This window comes from Balaenoptera physalus, assembly GCF_965194825.1.
Source record: "Balaenoptera physalus genome assembly, chromosome: 16".
NCBI lineage: Eukaryota > Metazoa > Chordata > Mammalia > Artiodactyla > Balaenopteridae > Balaenoptera > Balaenoptera physalus.
Window position 1 is genome coordinate 63803705 of NC_138898.1, and position 18280 is coordinate 63821984.

At 54.9% G+C, this 18280-nt stretch overlaps 2 protein-coding genes across 8 annotated transcripts in view; one reads left to right on the plus strand and one right to left on the minus strand.

The window, feature by feature from the left end:
- The first annotated feature begins 1461 nt into the window (after nt 1-1461).
- SNN (stannin) lies at nt 1462-11986 on the plus strand. 2 transcript variants are annotated; one of them, XM_082429719.1, is made up of 3 exons: nt 1462-1596; nt 8440-8542; nt 8770-11986. In XM_082429719.1, the coding sequence occupies exon 3, from the start codon at nt 8861-8863 to the stop codon at nt 9122-9124; it is 264 nt and encodes an 87-aa protein (XP_082285845.1). In that variant the 5' UTR covers nt 1462-1596; nt 8440-8542; nt 8770-8860; the 3' UTR covers nt 9125-11986. The 2 variants fall into 2 exon arrangements, with proteins under 2 accessions (XP_082285845.1, XP_082285844.1); XM_082429718.1 differs by lacking the exon at nt 8440-8542 and having other exon boundaries at nt 1463-1596.
- TXNDC11 (thioredoxin domain containing 11) overlaps nt 11914-18280 on the minus strand; it is a 64806-nt gene continuing 58439 nt past the window's right edge. For 5 of the 6 annotated variants that reach the window (XM_082429640.1, XM_082429638.1, XM_082429642.1 and 2 more), the window contains 2 exons: nt 16703-16783; nt 11914-12671 (listed from right to left, as the gene is read on the minus strand). In XM_082429640.1, coding sequence (XP_082285766.1) covers nt 12029-12671; nt 16703-16783 — 724 coding nt within the window. In that variant the 3' untranslated portion in view covers nt 11914-12028. The remainder of the gene's footprint in view (nt 12672-16702; nt 16784-18280) is intronic. The other variant, XM_082429639.1, reaches the window with a different exon arrangement.

Sequence of the window (18280 nt, forward strand, 5' to 3'; positions counted from 1 at the left end):
TGGAAGCCCCTCTGACTCTCTGTCCCCTCTTACTTTCCCCTCTTACAGCTCACATCCTGGGCCTGGCCTCTTGGCTAGGGCGCAGCAGGGCCAGACCTGGAGGTCTGCAGTCTGTCCATTCATTCATTCACTCCACAGGCACGCATCATACACTCTTGCAAATGTACAATTTCGCAATGCACAGGCGGGAAAATAACAAAGGGACCGCGCTAGGTGGAGATCAGGGAGGGCCCTCCGAAAGATGGGAGTGGAAGAATGTTTCAGCGGAAGGAAACAGCACAGGCAAAGGCCCAGAGGTGGGAAACAGCTTGGCGCATTTGAAGCAGGAAGGAGAGACCAGCGACAGCGTGGCGACTATGGCCTTGAGAGCTGGGCCCTCCATCTTCTCCCAGAGGCCTCTGCTTGAGGCTGGCAAAGACATTTCCAGACAAGACTCCCAGCTTCCAGGATGAGGGGCTCCACCTCCCCGCTCCTGCCTTCCAAGCCAGAGGTGGCGATAAAGGGAACTTGGGCCACAGAGGCCTTGAAGTACCCACCCTTGCCCCTCTTATGGGCCCCGGCTGGCCACGAGGGGGAGTGTCCTCCTGCTGGACCGCCTTCTTGGGTGAACAAGTGGACTAACCGGCAGTAACTCCCAGGCAGACAGGCGTGGCCTCCAATCCTGCCCTCATTATATGCTGGCTGTGGTACTTCAGCCCTCTGGAGCGTCAACTGGAAAATGAGTAGCTCTCCCTTTCCCCGTTGTCTCCATGAAATGTGTTGAGAACTGAGTACAGGGTATAGCTCTTGGCGAGGGCCTAATCGCGGAGTTATTAAATTAAATAACCATGATTATAAGAGGCCAAGAGGCTGCAAATTCCCCACAGCTTCAGCCCGCAGCAAAATGAGAGCTCTGTGAGGGCAGGGTCCTTATCTGTCTTGTTCGTGGCTGTACCCGCGACCACTGGTGTACCCGGCACATGGTCGGTGTTCCATAAAGGTTGAATGAATGGACAGATGGATGATGAATTAATGAACTAATAAACGAGTGAACAACCAGCTCCCTCCCCAAGGAAGGACATTTAACTTAGGGGTCCTGCCTATCTTTCGCTCCTGCCCGGGATGCTGCCGCCCCCTGCTTCCGGGCAGCGTGCCACACTCTTACCTGCAGTGTGCCTCAGTTTTCCCCTCCGTAAGCTGGCGGGAGTAAGGGGAGCCTCTGGGGGTTGGAGGCTGGGCTCCCGGCCCGGGCCTCGCACCCACCCGCGCCCAATCGGCGCGCTAGGAGGCCGAACCCGCGCCCCGCCCCCAGTTCTGCCAGCTGCGCTCAGCCCCCGCCCCGCGCGCACGTGACCCCGCCCCGGCCCGCCCCGCCCAGCCGTCCCAGCGCGGACTCCCATTGGCTGTTCTAGGAGGGCCCCGCCCCCGTCCGGAGCGGAGCCGGAGATACCCCGCCCGCCGCAGAGAGGGGCTCCTGCGTCCGGACTGTGCGCTGCGGCCGGACCGGGCTGGCTGGCTGGCTGGCGGCTGGCTGGCTGGCGGGCGGGCGGGCGGAGCCGGGCCCGCGGGGCTGCGGGACGATCGGGGCGATCGGGCCGGGCTGCGGGCGGCGCCATGGTGAGAGGGGTCGGGCGGGCCGGGCGCTTGGGCCCGGCGGGGGCCTGCAGGAGGGGAAGGGGCCGCCCCGGATGGGGTGGGGGCGCGCGCGGGGGGGGGGGGGTCCTCTGCGGCGGGGGAGGGGCAGCCCGGGCGGGGGCGCGGCTTCGGGGGGAGGGTCTGTTCCGGGGGGCCGCGCCCGCGGGCGGGGGTTCTTTGTCCGCTGCGCTGCGGCGAGATCGGGACAAAGGAGGCGGCGGGGGGCGGCGGCGGCTTTGCAGCGAGCTGGTGTCCCCCCCAACCCAGTGCATGCCCCTCACCGCGGCCCGCAGTTCTGCGCCCCAGGTCGGCCGCGGGTCTCCTCTGGACACTTAGGGATTTTTAAAAATAACAGGAGGCGGGGATCCTGGCAACCTCCAGAGTGGTCAGGAGGGCTGCAGGGGGTAGGGGTGGGGGTCCTAGCGACGTCTGGCGCCCATTTCGCAGGTGGGGAAACTGAGGACGGGCTGCGGCGTTTGGTGCCCGGTTCCGTCGGTGGTGACTGCGCGGCGTGGGCATGACTGAGTCTCGTAGTCCCCCGTCCCCTAAGCTTCCCCCGCGCCAAGTCAAGCCGACTGGAGTTGCCTCTCCAGCTGTCGTTTCCCCTCCAGCTGTCGCCCCCTGGGCCGAGCTCCTTCCTCCCTCCAGCCTCGCTTAGCTCTTTGGTAGAGTCGGGGAGACGACGGAGTCGCCTGGCAGGGTTAAATGAGAGGGTGCGTGGAGCGCGCCTGGCACTGCGCCTGCACGTCGCCCGCGCTTGGCACGCGGGAGCTGCCAGGGCGCTTATCATCCCTGTGTCCCCAGCATAGAGCCGTCCACCCCAGTCACCCAGACTCTTCGGGTGGGGGCGGACTGGGGTTCACTTGTCCACCTTGGCCCCTCAGGCAAGGGAGCGAGGAGGCGGGGGTCAAATAATATGACATTTTAGTGTCACAGTTGAAATCCCAGATTCTGGATCCAGGCTACCTGGGTTTGAATCCCTGCGCAGTTACTTTTGGGCTGTGTGACCTTGGGCAATTGATTTAACTTTTCTGAGCCACAGATCCTTTATCTGCAAAGCGGGCATAGTAATAACTCTAGGGTTGTTTTGATGCTGAAAGGAGATTATCTGTGTGAAGTGTTCAGCCCAGTGTCTGGCACATAGTAATTATTGCCAACTTTTGCCAGGCGTCTGCTGTTATTACCAAAGTTGTTTGGCAAGTGAGCTGAGCCTGGGGCAGCCTGTGAGAATAGCCAGTGGCTGATTCACAGAGTGGGGGCACAGGAGACTCGCACTGACCTTGGGGCAGTCCCTGGGGTTCTGCCTGCGCCAGCTTCCTCTTCTGCACAGGGGAACCTGGGGGGTGCTGGTGCGAGTTTCCTCTCCGGGAGGACTGTGGTGTAATGGGTGGGTGGTGAGGGTGAGGTGACACTGGCCACAGAGCTGGGCACAGCCCAATGATTGTCAGTCTCTCATCCGCATCCCCACTGTTCTTGCCCTGGCTTTTGGAGGGCAGGGGCCTGTGTGATGCTTCCTTGGGTCCCAGCGCCTGCTCAGGCCTGGCACAGAGCAGATATGCCACCTGCCCCCTTGTCATGCCCCGTCCTCCCCACAGTCCTATGTTTCTAATCAGAAACTGGGCAGGAAATGTTTCCGGTTTGTGAACTGGGGTCCCCCGAAGAGCCTGGTTTGCTGGCACACCTGATAGATGGCTTTGTTGAGGGAAGGGGCATGGCTTCACCCCTGCGGAGGTGGTGGGTCCCCTGTAAGCAGGGCAGCCCCAGAAGGTGGAGGCTGCAGGGGGGGAGGGGTGGCAAGCTGGTGTCCAGCTGGGCTGGGTGACACTCATGATGTGCCCAGTTAAGCGAGAAGAAGGTGGCAGCGTGTCCCTGAGGAAGGCGCTATTTGTGGCACTGGGCCTGGACCAGGCCCTGTACCCTCCTGGGAGCAGGTCCTTCGGGGGGAGTGAGGGGCGACCCTGTGACACCCAGGAAGGTGTGGTGCCTGGTGACACACAAACCTGGTGGCCCCATAGCCCTTCTGTTTTCACATTTCTTATCACTTCTCAGCCTCCCCACAACCTGGCTGCTGAGGTCAAGGCCTCTTTCCCATTTTGCAGGCTGAGAAACTGAGGCCATTAGGAGCAGCTTGCTTGGCTGGGTCACAACAGCTAATGATAGTGGAGGGATGGTGTGGGGCAAAGGAGGGGACTCTTATCTGCTCTGCTGCTGGCTGGGCTCCACTGGGCCTTGAGTGTGTGAAGGGACCTGTGGAGTGGGGTTAAGGCTTCATTTTGGGGTCCCCTGAAGAGGCAGGGGTAACTAGAACCCAACCCAACATTGGGGAAGACCTAAGCCGTGGGCCTCCAAGGGCAGCAGGACAGTGGGGGATGCCTGCCCTCAGCTTGCTGGTGGCCGATGCAGGGTCTGTCCTCTGAACCCATCGGTGGTTGGGGGTGGGGCAGGGGGCGAGGTCAGAGGGGTGGTGTCGGCAGACGCTGGGCTTTAGAGCTTGTTGAATCCGTCTGAGGGAGGTGGGAGCTCCGAGGGAGGTGGGAGCGGGAGGGCGGAGGGAGGGTGGAGGATTGGCACTGTGTGTCTGGGGGGTCCAGATGGCCTTGGGCTTCCAGTGCCAGCTTTCGTCCTGACTGAGGGAGCTGGCAAGGAGATGCTACAGAGGTTGGGGGAGCATGGCCCGTCGCCCACCCCTAGAGTGCCCGGAGACTACAGTCCTCGGCTGTGCTCTGGCTCCCAGGCTGGCCTGACCCTCTGCACTTAGAAGACCCCTCCCTTTATTCTGCTGGGCCCCACTTCTGGGTCCCATCCTCCTTTATTCTGTCCAAGTTCACTCTTGGACGATCCATTCAAGCTCTCCACGCCTTAGTTTCCTCACCTGTGAAACTTGGATGGTAACGGTGAGCAGCGCTAGCCACGGGCTTGTTGGGAGGAGTAGATGATGGTATGGAATAAGTGTTAACTGCTTTGGTGATTGTTCTAAGGGGGTCCAGGTTTCCCACGTGCCATCCTGGGCGTCTACCTAGCCCAAGCTGTGGTCCTCCGCGTCCTGCCCTGTGTGCTTTCCTGGATCAGGGTGAGGGGTCAGCTGACTTGCAGGAGACATCTTAGCTTGGAGGGGCAGGAGGGAGGCCCTGAAGAGAGGAAGCAAGGGGTGGGGTACAGCCCAGGCCAAGAGGGTTCAGAGGGAACTGGCTGGCCGCCCTCATGCTTCAGGTTCCTCTGGGATCTGCATCTCAGTGGCATCTTCCCTCCCCTCCCCTCCCCTCCCACAGCTCGTGTGGTGACAGCTGCCCCTCCGTGGGCTTGGGCCAGGCCTGCCTGGGACCCACTTGCACATGTGGCTCCTGCCCCCATGCTCAGCCTGCAGCCTGTCCTTCCACGCAGGCTGCCAGCTCCCTTGAGGGGACCCGTGGTGGCTTCGAGATTCGGGGGCGTTCAGGGGTGGGGGCTGCCAACCGTGATCCCCATGCAAGCAAGGTCTCCTCTGATTACTGCCTCCCCGGGCTTGGAGTGGGCGGTCAGCAGACATTCATTGAGCACCTGCTGTGTGCTGGTAATAGGGCTGGGGATCCAGCAGTGGGCAAGATGGACAGTGCCCTCCTACAGGCTCAGCGTCCACTGCGGGAAGGAGACGGCAGCCAGGGAAACACCTTCCCTGACCCAAGAGAATTTCACGTGGCAGAGCGCCAGGAAACAAGAGGAAGTAGTACGAGACGATGGCCAGTGGGGGTGGGCTGCGTCTGGAGCCTGGGTGATCTGGGAAGGCAGCCCCCAAGAGGCACCTTCTGAGGAAGTCCCGTCTGATGGGAAGGAACCAGTCATGGGATACTCAGGGAAGAACACTCCAGGCAGAAGGAACAGAAAGTGCAGAGGGCTTGAGGTGGGGGGCGGAAGGGTGTGAAGAAGCTGGGGAAACAGGGAATTTGGATTCTCTGCTGGTACCAGGGAGGGTTCTGAGCAGGGGATGACATGATCAGAGTTTTTAAAAGATAGGTTCTCAGGAAATACTTGCTGAGTGAAGGAACAAACACATTCAAGGGAGGGCCAGGGACCGCAGGCAAGGCATGACTGTGGCCTGGTCACCCTGCTCTGCCCGCTCCTCCTGACCTGGGGCGGGGGCAGCAGACAGGGTTTTGAGGTCACTGCTCCTCTCAGAGGGTCCTTGGAGCTGGGGCTACCGCTGCCTCAGTTTGCTGGTTGGTTGTTGGTCCCGGGACCGCTTGTTCCGCCCCCCCACCCCCACCCCAGCACTCAGAGGCACTTCCTGGGCTCCTCAGCTGGTTTGGCCCCTGGGGTCGCCCCTCCCCAGGTCTTGCTGCCATTGTTTGATTTCCCTCTTCCTGCCCCTGAACCACCCCCTGCTCCCCAAACACACACACTTCCCCTTCTGCATTGACACTGACTTGCCTTCCTGTCAGGAACCCAGGGGGAGGGCAGGCACCCCAGCAGGCGCTGGACACAAGAGCCAGTGGAGAGGGTGAGGCGGGGAGGGACGGGCAGCCAGGTGTGCTCCCGAGCGGGACGAGAGCACAGGGGTTGGGGCAGGTTCACCCAGCTGCAGCCAGCAGGCTCTCTGGGGGTTGGGGGGAATCACCTGCTCCATGTAGAGGCCCAAGAGGACAGGCTGAGCAGAGCTGTGGGAGCTGATGGTGGCAGGGGAGATGCCAGAGGCCTCTGGGTGGGCACAGAAGTGTGCAGGGCCACTCACGGAGCACATGGCCCAACAGGGGAGGCAGGTGCCAACCCGATGGCTCTGACACAGAAGCCAGGCTTGCACGTTGAGGCTGGTGACCTGGAGGGAGGGTAGGAGGGAGTGCAGCCACAGGACGAAGAGGACTTCCTGGGCCGCGGGGTCAGGAAGGCTCCCCGCCTGAGCTGGAGTTAATAACCAGGGCAGCCTCCACATGTTGATGTTTGTCTGGGGTCTTTGGGGAGCTGTCCCATGCCATGTGACAGGTTTACCAGCATCCCTGGTCTCCATCCACTTGATACCAGTAGCACCCACACACACACTAGCTGTTATAATCAAAAATGTCTCCAGACGTTGCCACATGTCCCCTGGGGGGCACGGCTGCCCCCACTTGAGAACCACTGCACAAGGGTAAGGGGAGCAGAGCATTTGGGCAGAGGGACCTGGCTGGGCAAAGGTCTGGAGGCAGGAAGGAGCGTGGGGTCAGCGGGAGAGGAGCAGGGGTGGAGATGCTTCATCAGGTCTCGTAGGTCACTGCAGGGACTTGGGGTCTTTCCTCTGAGTGACAGGGGCACTGGCTGCAGTGGCCCCCACAGGTGGACCAGGGAGCCTGTTGAGAGTGATGGCAGCGGCTTGACCCTGGGGGCAGTAAGAAGGGGGCCGACTCCAGGGATGTCGCCCCCTCCTGACTAGGACCCCTCTGCACAGATGGGCGTGGGAGCAGGGCAGTTCTGGTGGTCTGTAGGGTTTTCTCAGGGCCCGGTCCCCGGACAGACTCACGGGCGTTGACTTAGCTGCCTTTGACCTTCAGGCAAACCTGGCCCTGGGGTTGGGGTGGAGGGCTCCCTGGTGTGGATAAGAATCATTTCTAATTAAGCTGTCATTGCTCCAGGAGGGCAGGTTCCATCCTGTCTGGAGGGAAAACCTGCTTCCAGTGATGTCTACCTGCACTGATGTCTGTCTTCTCCAAAAAAAAAAAACAGATTCAGACAGCTGAGCATCGACTCTGCCCCCACTGTGCCCAGGCGTCGCAGGCATCCTCGTAACCACCTGGGTGTTAGTTACTATTATTTGCTCCGTTTACGGTCAGGCAGGAGAAATTTTTAAAGTGCAAGGTCGGTCTTGGGACCCAGGGGAGCCACCACCTCCAACCTCAGTGGGTTGTCGCTGCCTGGGCCTTGGGGCACGTACACCCCCTCCCTGCCCCCACCCAAACCAGCTGATCTCCAGCTGCAGCCACCGGCGGCTCCTCGCACTTGCCAGCGGTCCCTCCTGCCTTCAGAGCCTTAGCAGACGGTGTTCCCCTGCCGGGAACGCTCTTCAGGGGCTGGCTTTCCCGCACATGCACATCTCGGCATCAGCATCACTTCCCTGAGTTTCGCCTGCCCCGCCCAGTTTAGCATCGTGGCATGTGGTCCCCTATGTTCCCAGCATTGCATTCCTGCATTTGTAGTGACAGGTGTTTGGCATATTGACCCGTTTGTGGTCTGGCTCCTGCACCAAGACGCCGGCAGAGGCTGGTGTGTCCCGCTCTCCCCTGCCCTCCTCAAAGTTTTTCCGGAGCCAGGTCAGCTACACCTTCTTTGTGGGCAAAGGCTGTTGTCGGCTGCACTCTCTCACAGGTGTTCCAGAAGACTCTTTGAGCTATATATGTCCCCTGTTCACGAGAGGGGCTGATGTCATTTCCCTGCTTTTGAATCCCTCATCTCTGGCCGTCTTGAAGCACTTTCTTTTTTTTTTAATTTATTTTTGGCTGCATCGGGTCTTCGTTGCCACGCACAGGCTTTCTCTAGTTGCGGTGAGCAGGGGCTACTCTTCGGTGCGGTGCGAGGGCTTCTCATCGCGGTGGCTTCTCATGTTGCGGAGCACGGGCTCTAGGCGCACAGGCTTCAGTAGTTGTGGCTCACAGGCCCTAGAGCGCAGGCTCAGTAGTTGTGGCGCACAGGTTTAGCTGCTCCGCGGCATGTGGGATCTTCCCAGCCCAGGGCTCGAACCCGTGTCCCCTGCATTGGCAGGCGGATTCTTAACCACTGTGCCACCAGGGAAGTCCCTGAAGCACTTTCAATGTGTGAGCAGTTACTGAACACCTAGTGGTGCTGGAGTTCTAAAACATTCACCTTAAAGAGACCCTCTTTCAGCCTCTGCTGCAGTGGTGACGGAGGTCTTGGGTGCCCCCTCTCCTGCCTGTCAGGTTCGTGCTGAGTGAGGATGACTGCCTGTCTGGTAGCAGAGGCACTGAAGGTATTAAATGAAAGCGGCTGGGGTGAGCGAGGGGAACGCTGGTGGCATCGTGAACAAAAAAACCCAGCAAATGCCAACCAGCCTGTTTCTCACTAGGATGAGGGCAGGACGGTCAGGCTTAAGAACTGATTAAAAATAGACCCCATGGAAGAGCAAGCCCGAGCGTGTGGGCTGTCAGGGTCCCCGGCGGACTCCCCGGTGTAGCCTCATCTTGCTCTTTCTTTCAGGGCTCTCGTGTCCAGCCTGGGTTCCAGCCTCGCTGAGCCGTCCCCACCAAGACCTTCCTGCAGAGGGGTCCCCTCCGCTCAAGCGCTAACCATGTCCATCATGGACCACAGCCCCACCACCGGTGTGGTCACGGTCATCGTCATCCTCATCGCCATCGCTGCCCTGGGGGCCTTGATCCTGGGCTGCTGGTGCTACCTGCGGCTGCAGCGCATCAGCCAGTCGGAGGACGAGGAGAGCATCGTGGGGGATGGCGAGACCAAGGAGCCCTTCCTGCTGGTGCAGTACTCGGCCAAGGGACCGTGCGTGGAGAGGAAGGCCAAGCTGACCCCCAACGGCCCTGAAGTCCACGGCTGAGCCGGGATGCGGAGGCTCCTGGGCCTGTCCGCCGCCAGCCGAGAGGCGCAGTAGGGACGAAACCACAGACGTGCTGCCATCTTGAGAGGAAGGGTTGACGCTTGCTGGCATGGCCTCGCCGGGCTTCGTCATCGCATGCACCGACTCCTGGGGTCCCGGCGGTCCTGAGCCAGGGCTCAGTGGCACTGGGCAACCCCTCAGCCTCCTGGTAGGACTGCCCATTGCAGGCAGTGGGCAGGCCTGACCTTGCTGGGGCTCACGGCCCCACGGCGCTTTTGTTACTTGAATGTTTAGCTGAGCCTGTTTTCGATGGAGCTACTACTGTAATGCGTGAACTCACAAGCCTGTGAACTGTAAATAGGCCCCAGAAGCACGTGCTTAAGCCTCTTTTGCTGATTTTTTTAAAAATATAGAGCACATGGGACTGTCCGTACTAACGCTGAGTCAAGGCAGGAGGGAGGGTCTTAGACTTGTAAGGCCCACATTGCACTTGGCAGGGGCCTCAGATACACGTGTGTATGTAGAGGACGTGACACGTCGGCTTTAAGTCTCGCAGCTGACCCGTTGGGGTGCTTTGGCGATTTCTGCTTCGTGAGCAATGAATGGGAGCGGCAGCACGTCCCGCCCCCTCCTGCTCTAGGTAGATGAGGTTGTTAAATGCCAGTTCCTGCTGCTGGTGGAGTGATTGCAAGGAAGCTACTGCAGCTGCTTGGGAGCCGGTGAAGGACGAGTCGGGGCCCGAGGCCCGAGTCCCGAGGCTGCCAGGCGTCCTAGTGGCAGAGCAGTTTCCGGCCCCCATGGTCTTGAGCGTGCTGAGCACCCCGCCCCCCACCCAGCTTTACTGAGCACAGGCTTCGCTAGAGACACCAGAGCCGCGGTGGCTACCTGTATCCCAAACCCAGTTGGCCCAGGAAGGAGAGAACATTGTGCTTTTTGTTTGTTGTTGTATTTAATATTTTCCCCACTGGAGGGGGCGGTGGGGGGCGCTTGGTTTCTTCCCCCCCGCCCTTTTCACAAATTCGCTTCCTTTCCTCCCAGATTCCCACCCACCTGCTGGGTCCTGGATTTCATTTTCCTCAGTGGGCCACCTAGAAGGAGGGTCCCCTGACCTTGCTCTAAGAGCGCCAAGTGTCACTTCTTGTGTGCCTCTGCACACAGGAGCCCCCAGCAGCCTGTGCTTAGTGGGCGCCCAGGGGAGGCGGCTGGGGGGAGAGTGAGTTTCAGGTTCAGGATTTGGTTTTCACAAAGGTGAGGCGTTTGGTGGCTCTTGGTCAGGCCAGTGATTCCCACCCCGCCCCTCCGAGATGTCCCTTGTGTGTACTTCAGTGAACTTGCTTAGGTTTTTAATCCCACCACTGTAAGCACACCCTAAGCTATCATGATTAAAATGTGACTTGTGTCTGCATCCTCGGGAATAAACTGGAGGCCAGCCCCGGGTGAGCTGGGGAGCGCTGGCCCTCAGCACTTGAGCCGCCTTGCCAGCAGCATGGGCAGGGAGCTCCCGGGTGGCCAGGGGCTGCCCCCGATTCCCAGCTCCCCCTCAAAGCTCTGGCCTCCTGGTCAGGCGGAAGGCGGCTCCTCTGGCCTCATCCAAATCTCCTCTAAAAAGCATGTTGAACTAATCAACTTTCTAGAACCCCTAGGAGGGAGCTTAAGGAACACTTCTTTTAGCGGCGTACCCCTAACTTAACGGTCAAACATTAAGGTATAGCTTGGGGGGAGGGGAGGAGTAGCTAGTTAGGCCATTTGAGCTGAAGGCAGGATTGAGACAGCACACGCGGGCTACTAAGGAATCCTTAGAAGGCGGCCAGGCTTTAGTACAGGGGAGGAAATGCCTTTGGCCCCCACCTGGGGATGGCCAAGCATGAGTCAGGCTGGAGACCAGCAGAAGGCCCTGTAAGCAGCACACAGGGTGTGGGCGGGAGGAGGGGTCAGAAGTTCAAAAGGGGTCAACTGGAAGGTCAGGGAGGTGTATTTCCTAATGAAGGACATAAGAAAAATGGGGCAGGCGTAGGGGTGTACGATCCATTCCCCTCACGTTTCAGAACTTCAGGCTTTCTACCTCTACTTTCTGCAGCCGGCAGCCTGCACCTAAGGCTGTCTTTCCTTTACCCAAGTAACCGAGGAGCTCCGGGGACTTGCATTTTCAGTCCCTGAGCCTGACCCTGACAATGACCATTGCTTGACTGTCAAACTCGCCCTGAGCTTCTTACTGTGCCGGTGCAGTTTCAGTTTTGAAAAGATGAAGCATCACTTTCTCCTCAGTTTCACTCCTGGAGGTTCCTTATCCCACGACATCTGTGCCATTTGCATCAGGCCCAGCAGCACGGCGTCAGTGCCGGGTGAGGGTCACGGGCATGGTGGGGCACTAGTGGGGTCTCTGGAGGCAAGTGGAAGTGCCTGCAGAACTGGTGACCAACCACATAACAGCTCTCACTGTTCTTGGTCAACAGCTACTTTTTTTAGCATAGACACCAGAGCCACACACTCAAATGGCTTAGTTAAGTTATGACCTCTCATTGAATTCTTTCTGAATAGCCCAACTGTTGCGTCCAAGTTTTCTGACTAGTCAGTCAGGACATCAGCCTTTCATTCTGCATGTCATCGCAGAAGCAACAGCAGGGGGATGGGGAGGGAACGCCGACACTGAGCCACTAAAATATGGACTAACTTTTCAGACCAGTCTTCAAGTGGACTGTGCTACTGTTTCTGTCTCAAAGCTACCAAGTTTGTGCAATAAGTGGAGGGGATGTCACCCCTGTTCAATAAAAGCTGAACGACATTCAAGCTGATTTTCTAGACCACTGAGAAAATCTTTATTTACAATAAATTTCAATAAAATTTGCATAAATATATTCGCAATGTACAGTCTTCACCTCTGATTTCTTCGTGTCATTTTCAAAGTTAGTCTGTCCTGTTCTCGGTGCTCCTTTCGGAGGCCAGCGTGGAGCTGACGTTGGAAGGCGGAGGGGTGCTGGCTGGTAGCCGGGGGGCGCCCGAGGGCTTGCGGTAGTCCGATCGCGCCTCCTCCGGGGGAGCACGGCCTTCGGCCCCATCCCTGCCCTCCAGTTTCTGCTCCATGGTGGCCACGAGGATCTTGAGCCAGGTGTTCTCGGTGAGGAGGTTCTCCGAGGCATCGGCCAGCTCCTGGAGCTGGCGGGCCACCTCCTCAAGCTGCCGGCTCTTCTGCTCGTGCAGGGCCTGCAGCTGCTCGCTGTGCCGCTGGAGCAGGCTGTGCTGCCTCTCCAGCGTGTGCTGCTGCCGCCGCAGCTGCTGCTCGTCCCTGCGCGTGCTCGAGAGCCGGGCCTCCACCTGCCCCTGTGCCTGCTGCAGGGCGCTGATCTCCGCCCTCAGCTTCTGGATCTCCCTCTCCAGATGGGAGATGTGCCCCTGCTGCAGGACGGCCTCTCTCTGAAGACACTCTTTGGTAGGAGGGTTAACCAAGTTCTGGGGGGCAGAAGCAGGGTCTGAGTGATGCAAAATGAACCTCAGCAGATTTGGAAGGGTGATGGGAAGGTCTTCGGGGTATTTCACACTTAGGTCCTTTCTGGAGAGAAAGGGAAAGGAGTCAAAGATAAGAGAGTCACACCAACATTCTTAGTCCAAAACCAGACTGCCACCAGACTGCCGCCGAAGGTCAAGCTGCTTATTTCCTACCAAAAGGAAGTCAGCATGGAAAACGTCATCTGGCAAAAAATTTTCTACAAAGCTGAGGATGTCCCATATGCTGCTTCTGTAATTAAGGTGGTTTATCTCAAAGGTGTGTCTGTTCCTGAGGACAAAGAGCTCAGTTTCTGTTCACAACCTTCCAAGAAAGATAAGAACTCAGGGCAGAGGGGCCTCCGTGTGCTCTCAGACGCCCAGTGGCGTGTCAGGAAGGGTGCCCGGGGGCAGGACTGCCACCCATGTCGCTATTGTGGCCATCGACAATGCTTGGCGAGATGGGAAAAACCTCCAACACTCAGCCTGGCTCTTCAGCAAGCATTTATTACACACTATCCAAGGCAAGAGTTCTCAACTGGGGTAACTGTACCCTCCCTTCCCCAGGGGACACTGGGCAACATCTGGAGACACATTTTATTGTCACGATGGTGGAGGTGCTACTGGAGCCCCACCCTTGACAAACAGACCAAGGGGCTCTGAGGAATTAAGGTTGCCGGGCCCTGAGAGCAGAGAATAAGGAAGGAGGGTGACATATGAAGGGGATTTTCCCCAAAGCTTTGCTGCAAGTCCTGATGTACAAAATTCCTTTTTAGAACTTGTCATCCAATTGTCTTGATGACCAAAATTTCTACCACAGATACATTTACCTGTGTATACACCACCTGGCTGCAATAAATCCAAACCAGCAGCTTTAGCATGAGGGGGGCAGACACCATCCAGTATTAAAGGAGTGGAGGTGAAGGGCACGACTCCAGGGCCCACCCGCCTCCGGGGCCTCACAGGACTCCTCTGTGGCCTGCACTGCTTTGTCTGTAAAGGGGGGAATATGAGTCTCATCTACCCCCAGAGGACTGCTGTAAGGACTGCGTGAGTTACCTGAAGGCTCAGGGAATGTTAGCTTGAAAAAAAAAAACCACCACCACATGGTTCCTTAGAGAAACTAGCCAGAAATCCCTCATTAAGAGCTTGCACACCCTCTCCACACACAAAGCCAGTGGCCAAACACCTAAGAAAAGACAAAAGGTGTTCTATCAAAGGGTAGCCCTTTCCCTATGAAATAAAAATCACAGGGAAATTAAAATCAGATATGTCCCATTTTATACGTTTATGGAAACTTCCAGGTAAATGGAATAATTTTTAAACTTTGGGGGTAAGTATATAACCACGCCTTCCTTTAAAGCATAGTTTTCTTAACATGTAAGCTTTCTCCAAGTGGGGCCTCCCAGCCATTCAACTGACAACTAAGAACATCCTGGCCCCTGTGAAGTGCGGGTGAGGACGGACAAGCGGAGGCTGGATCCACCCCTAAGTTCTGCAACACAACCTGCTCTTCTAGACAGAGCAAATGTGCATCATCCCCAGCAAAGAGCTTAGTGTGTGTATCTGGAGACATTTACAGGACAGAAAACGATACCGGTAAACGTGCTATTTTAGAGTTTCTGGAGCAATCTCCATGAACCTACCTGATGGGTGTGCTAAAATGCTTTCAAACTTCTTAGAAGTCGCAAGGATACAGAGCGTCAACAAACTGCTTCCAAAATGGTAATCATTTTGAAAGTGTAGTGGTAGAAGGTCCCACTGTTTATTGGACTCTGGTCTCAGTTCACCAGGAGTATGTGTACGCACCTCTAGCATGTCAAAGGCTAAATACAAAATGACCAATGGGGTAGAAGTTATCTGCTCCAAAGAGGGGCTATAATACTGAGGGAAGGTGGGCTGCTCCTCTAAAGAAGCGAGGTCCTTCCCCAGGGGACACATCAGAATGAACCCCCCACCCGCTTCTGATCTCCTGGCCCAGAGCCGGGCCAGAGCACCTGCATTTTGGAACGTCACACAGAGTGGGGGAAGAAGAGCGGTTCTAAGGTGCCCCTGCACAAGAAGGCGGCCCTGCTGGGAGCAGGAGGTAGTCCAGGCTGTGCACTGTGGCAGAGGACAAGCTCTTTCCTACGGTTTCTTTCATGATCATAAAATACAAACGACGTGCTCACTGAGGACCATTTGCAAAGGATATAAAAAGCATACAAGAGGCACCCCCGTGACCACTGGTAACCTTCACTCCTCCAAAATTATCGTCGTCAACATCTTGATACCTTCCCTTCTGCACACATTTTAACCCAGTGCATGTGTAAATTTATATTTTACCAAAATGCATATATACTTTTATATTCTTTTCACTAAAAATGACATAAGCATGTGCCCTGTGAAGAAGGTCTTACTGCTTGTTATCAGTTTTTTGTTTCCTTTTTTGTGAGCTGTCAGCTTTTTGCCCTTTACCTTCTGAGTGAACTGAACACTCACTTTCGACCAGTTAATGAAGAGCTTGCTTCACTTCTGATTACCATTTATTTTTAGGAAATAAGAAAAATTCCATTCCAAAGCAGTAAGGCTTTGGTTTACCAAGCTCTCTGCATTAGAATGGAACTGGACAGTCTACTCCTATTCAGTATTTACTTTCTTGACTTCTCAATACAAGGGAACTAGGAAGAGGCTGTAGCAGCGACCTTCCTGCAGGGCATGGAAAATGAGCTCATCTCTATGCTGACTCCATCAGGCAACCTCAGAATGAAAGGCACTCGACCCAAACGCGAAACAATTCCAGCTGCTGAGAACCTCTTTGTGCAAAGGCATGTGCTGGGTGTTACGACGTCAGTGTTTTTTCCAACTATGACTGAAATTTGAAAATTATGGTGTGCTAAACTTCATGCCCCACCTCTGTCCCACACACGATGAAATTACTTGTGTTAATTGTCCACGGTTCCTGGACCGTGTGGCACCTGAGACACTTCTTAAAAAGAAAAAGGCTCGTCACAATACAGTCAGCAGTAGAACTGGGTGAGTCACACTCTGTTTTTAGTGCGTGGTTTGACAAGACCCTACTACCACAGGAAGTATTCCAGCAAAAATTCTTTGAGATAAGGAGGAAAAACCAAGGAAATGATTCAGTACACATGAAGGAAGCACTCTCCTAGAGAAGCATGAAGAGCATGGCAGTGGCTGCAATAAACAGTAAAAGCAAGCGCCAGAGAATAAAAGACATGTGAGTTAGGGAACGTCACTAAAATCATCCTGCAAATGCTTTTCCCTATAAAGATATTGTCAAAGCCATGTGACTGGGTCCCTGAGGACCCATCCTTTTAAAAACAAACAGGAATCTGTACCAAGAGAACATCTGGTTTATCAGGCTTTAAAAGGCCAAGAGTTAATTTCCCTTCTACCAAAACATCTGGATCCACATTCGCTAACTGCCAGGTCACGTCCCCTTGCTAACGGCCCATCCCTGCTCGCTGGGCTTTCAGGGAAGCTGCCCTGATCACTCACCTTGGAGCACCACTTAGACAAATGTGAAGAGATCAAGGTGACAGCCCCGTCAGGTGACATTCACAGAAGTCTGCACAACTGGGGAGAAGGCTTCTTGAACCCCAGTATGCGGGTGCAGTGGGTAGGAGGGCCTCCGTTTCCTCCTTGTACCAGGGGGCCGAGGTAGCCATCCGCAGGGCTCAATGACAAATGACTCACGTGGAAGCGGGCAGGCCGGGCCTGACTCCCCATGAGGCCCAACAGTGAGCTGTTGTTTTGCCCCACGTGAACCTGGGGCTCTTTGCTGTCAATCTCAGCACTCACTGTGTGCTCATAAGGCCAAGAAGGTGAACAAGTTCCAGTGGCCACATTCATACTTCGTGTAAAACACACTCTGGGAGGGGGCAAACTTACAAAAACTACCACACCTGACATCATGACACCAAAGCCCTTTTACCCTTGGTTCCCAGTGGCACATTTTTTGAACAATACATTTTATTCTAAATACTTTAGTAATAAAAAATGATGTACATTTCACTTCTGTGAAGTACCTTAAACCCATTTCATTTTCAGCAAAAGAATCCCATCTGCCCAAATATTGAAAAAATTCAGCATTACCTGTTACAGGGAAAAAATAAGACAGTAGGAAGACGATCAACCATAAATTCCCAAGGAAGATCATTCTGAGATACATCAATCCTGGCAAAGGGAAAGAACAGAAAAAGCAAAAGATCAGCCCAAGAAACTCCAACTTGAAAGGAGCTTCTCAAATAATTGAAGAACCCAGGGCACTGTCTGCGCCCACACAAGACTGGCCCCTGGCGGTGAGTGCACCACCGGGTGTAAGGCAGGCACAGCTTGTGGGAGAAGCAGCGAGACTTCCAGGACGTGCAACTGCCCACCTAACTCACTGAGGGAAATGTCATGTCTTGAAAGTAAAAGTAGAATCCCCCCTCAAAAAAGGCTCGCTGACACCTCAGGAGTAGTCCACGCACCTGACCAAATCTGGGCAAGTACCTTAACCGTTGAATCAGCTCTGGAAAAAGGAAATCATTGAGCAAAACACATTGAGCCTCTGAAAATGTAAGAAAACAAGATAAGGAAGATTATATTCTACATTTTGTAAGTCTAGACAGAGGCCAAGAAAGTTGTATTTTCTAAGCAGATTTTAGATAAATTTTCTAATACAGGAAATGACATCTGTGCTAAATGAGCCAACCTGTGCTTAATTACTACTGAACTAGGTGGGGGCCCCTCCTGCAGCCCGCACTGAGCTGGGCCTGCAGGAGTGTCTCCCCACCTGCCCCCAGGGACTGCTCAGTTGAAGCAAAAAGAACATCCCAGAAGGAGGAAGCGAAGCAGCACGGAGGGCTGCTAGGCCAGGTGTCAATATTCACAAATAGTGCATAAAACAGGTGGAAATGTTTTGAATCATTAACTTGACAGGAGTTTTCAGAAAAGTATAATTGGGGGCAGAGTGGGGAAGGGGGGGAAATCAGTGCCTCGCATTTGTCCAAAAGGATAAAATACACTTTAAAAAAAATTGACATAACCAAATCATAATGGTTTTAAATAGCTTCATTAACAGAACAGTACTCCTGCCTCTCTGCCTGTGAAAGCCCACCTAGAACATCAGAGTTGCTATTTTTTAAACAAATGGTGTTGAACAGTTTATTCTATGATCAAGTGTTTCTTTCTCCTGATTTTTACTTCAAAGAAAAACCAAACTGTAAAATTAAAAGAAAAACATTTGTAAACATCCACTCAGAATCCCATTGTGCTAATCGGGACCTTCTTTCTGGGATTTTCATTCAGGCTTTGGTGTATATGCCTACATACTGATAAGAGCAGCAATCATATTTCATACCCTATTCTTTTCAGTTAATTGTATGAAAAGCGTTGTTCTAACAAAGGGGCAAAAATCCCATCAAATGCCCAACCGTAATTTACTTAACCATTTTTCTACTGTTGGATATAAATAATGCTGCAATGACCAGCACATGCTTCTCTGGAAGTCCTACTTCCTTAATTCCCCAAAGTGAAATTAACTGGATCAAAAATGTATAACCATTTTTGTTAAAATGTTGCTAAAATGCTTTCCAAAAAGTTTATGCCAATTTACTTATTCTATTAGCTACATCTGACTGTGCCGATTTTATTTTATCAACACAACACGTTAATTTAATAAGTGTAAAT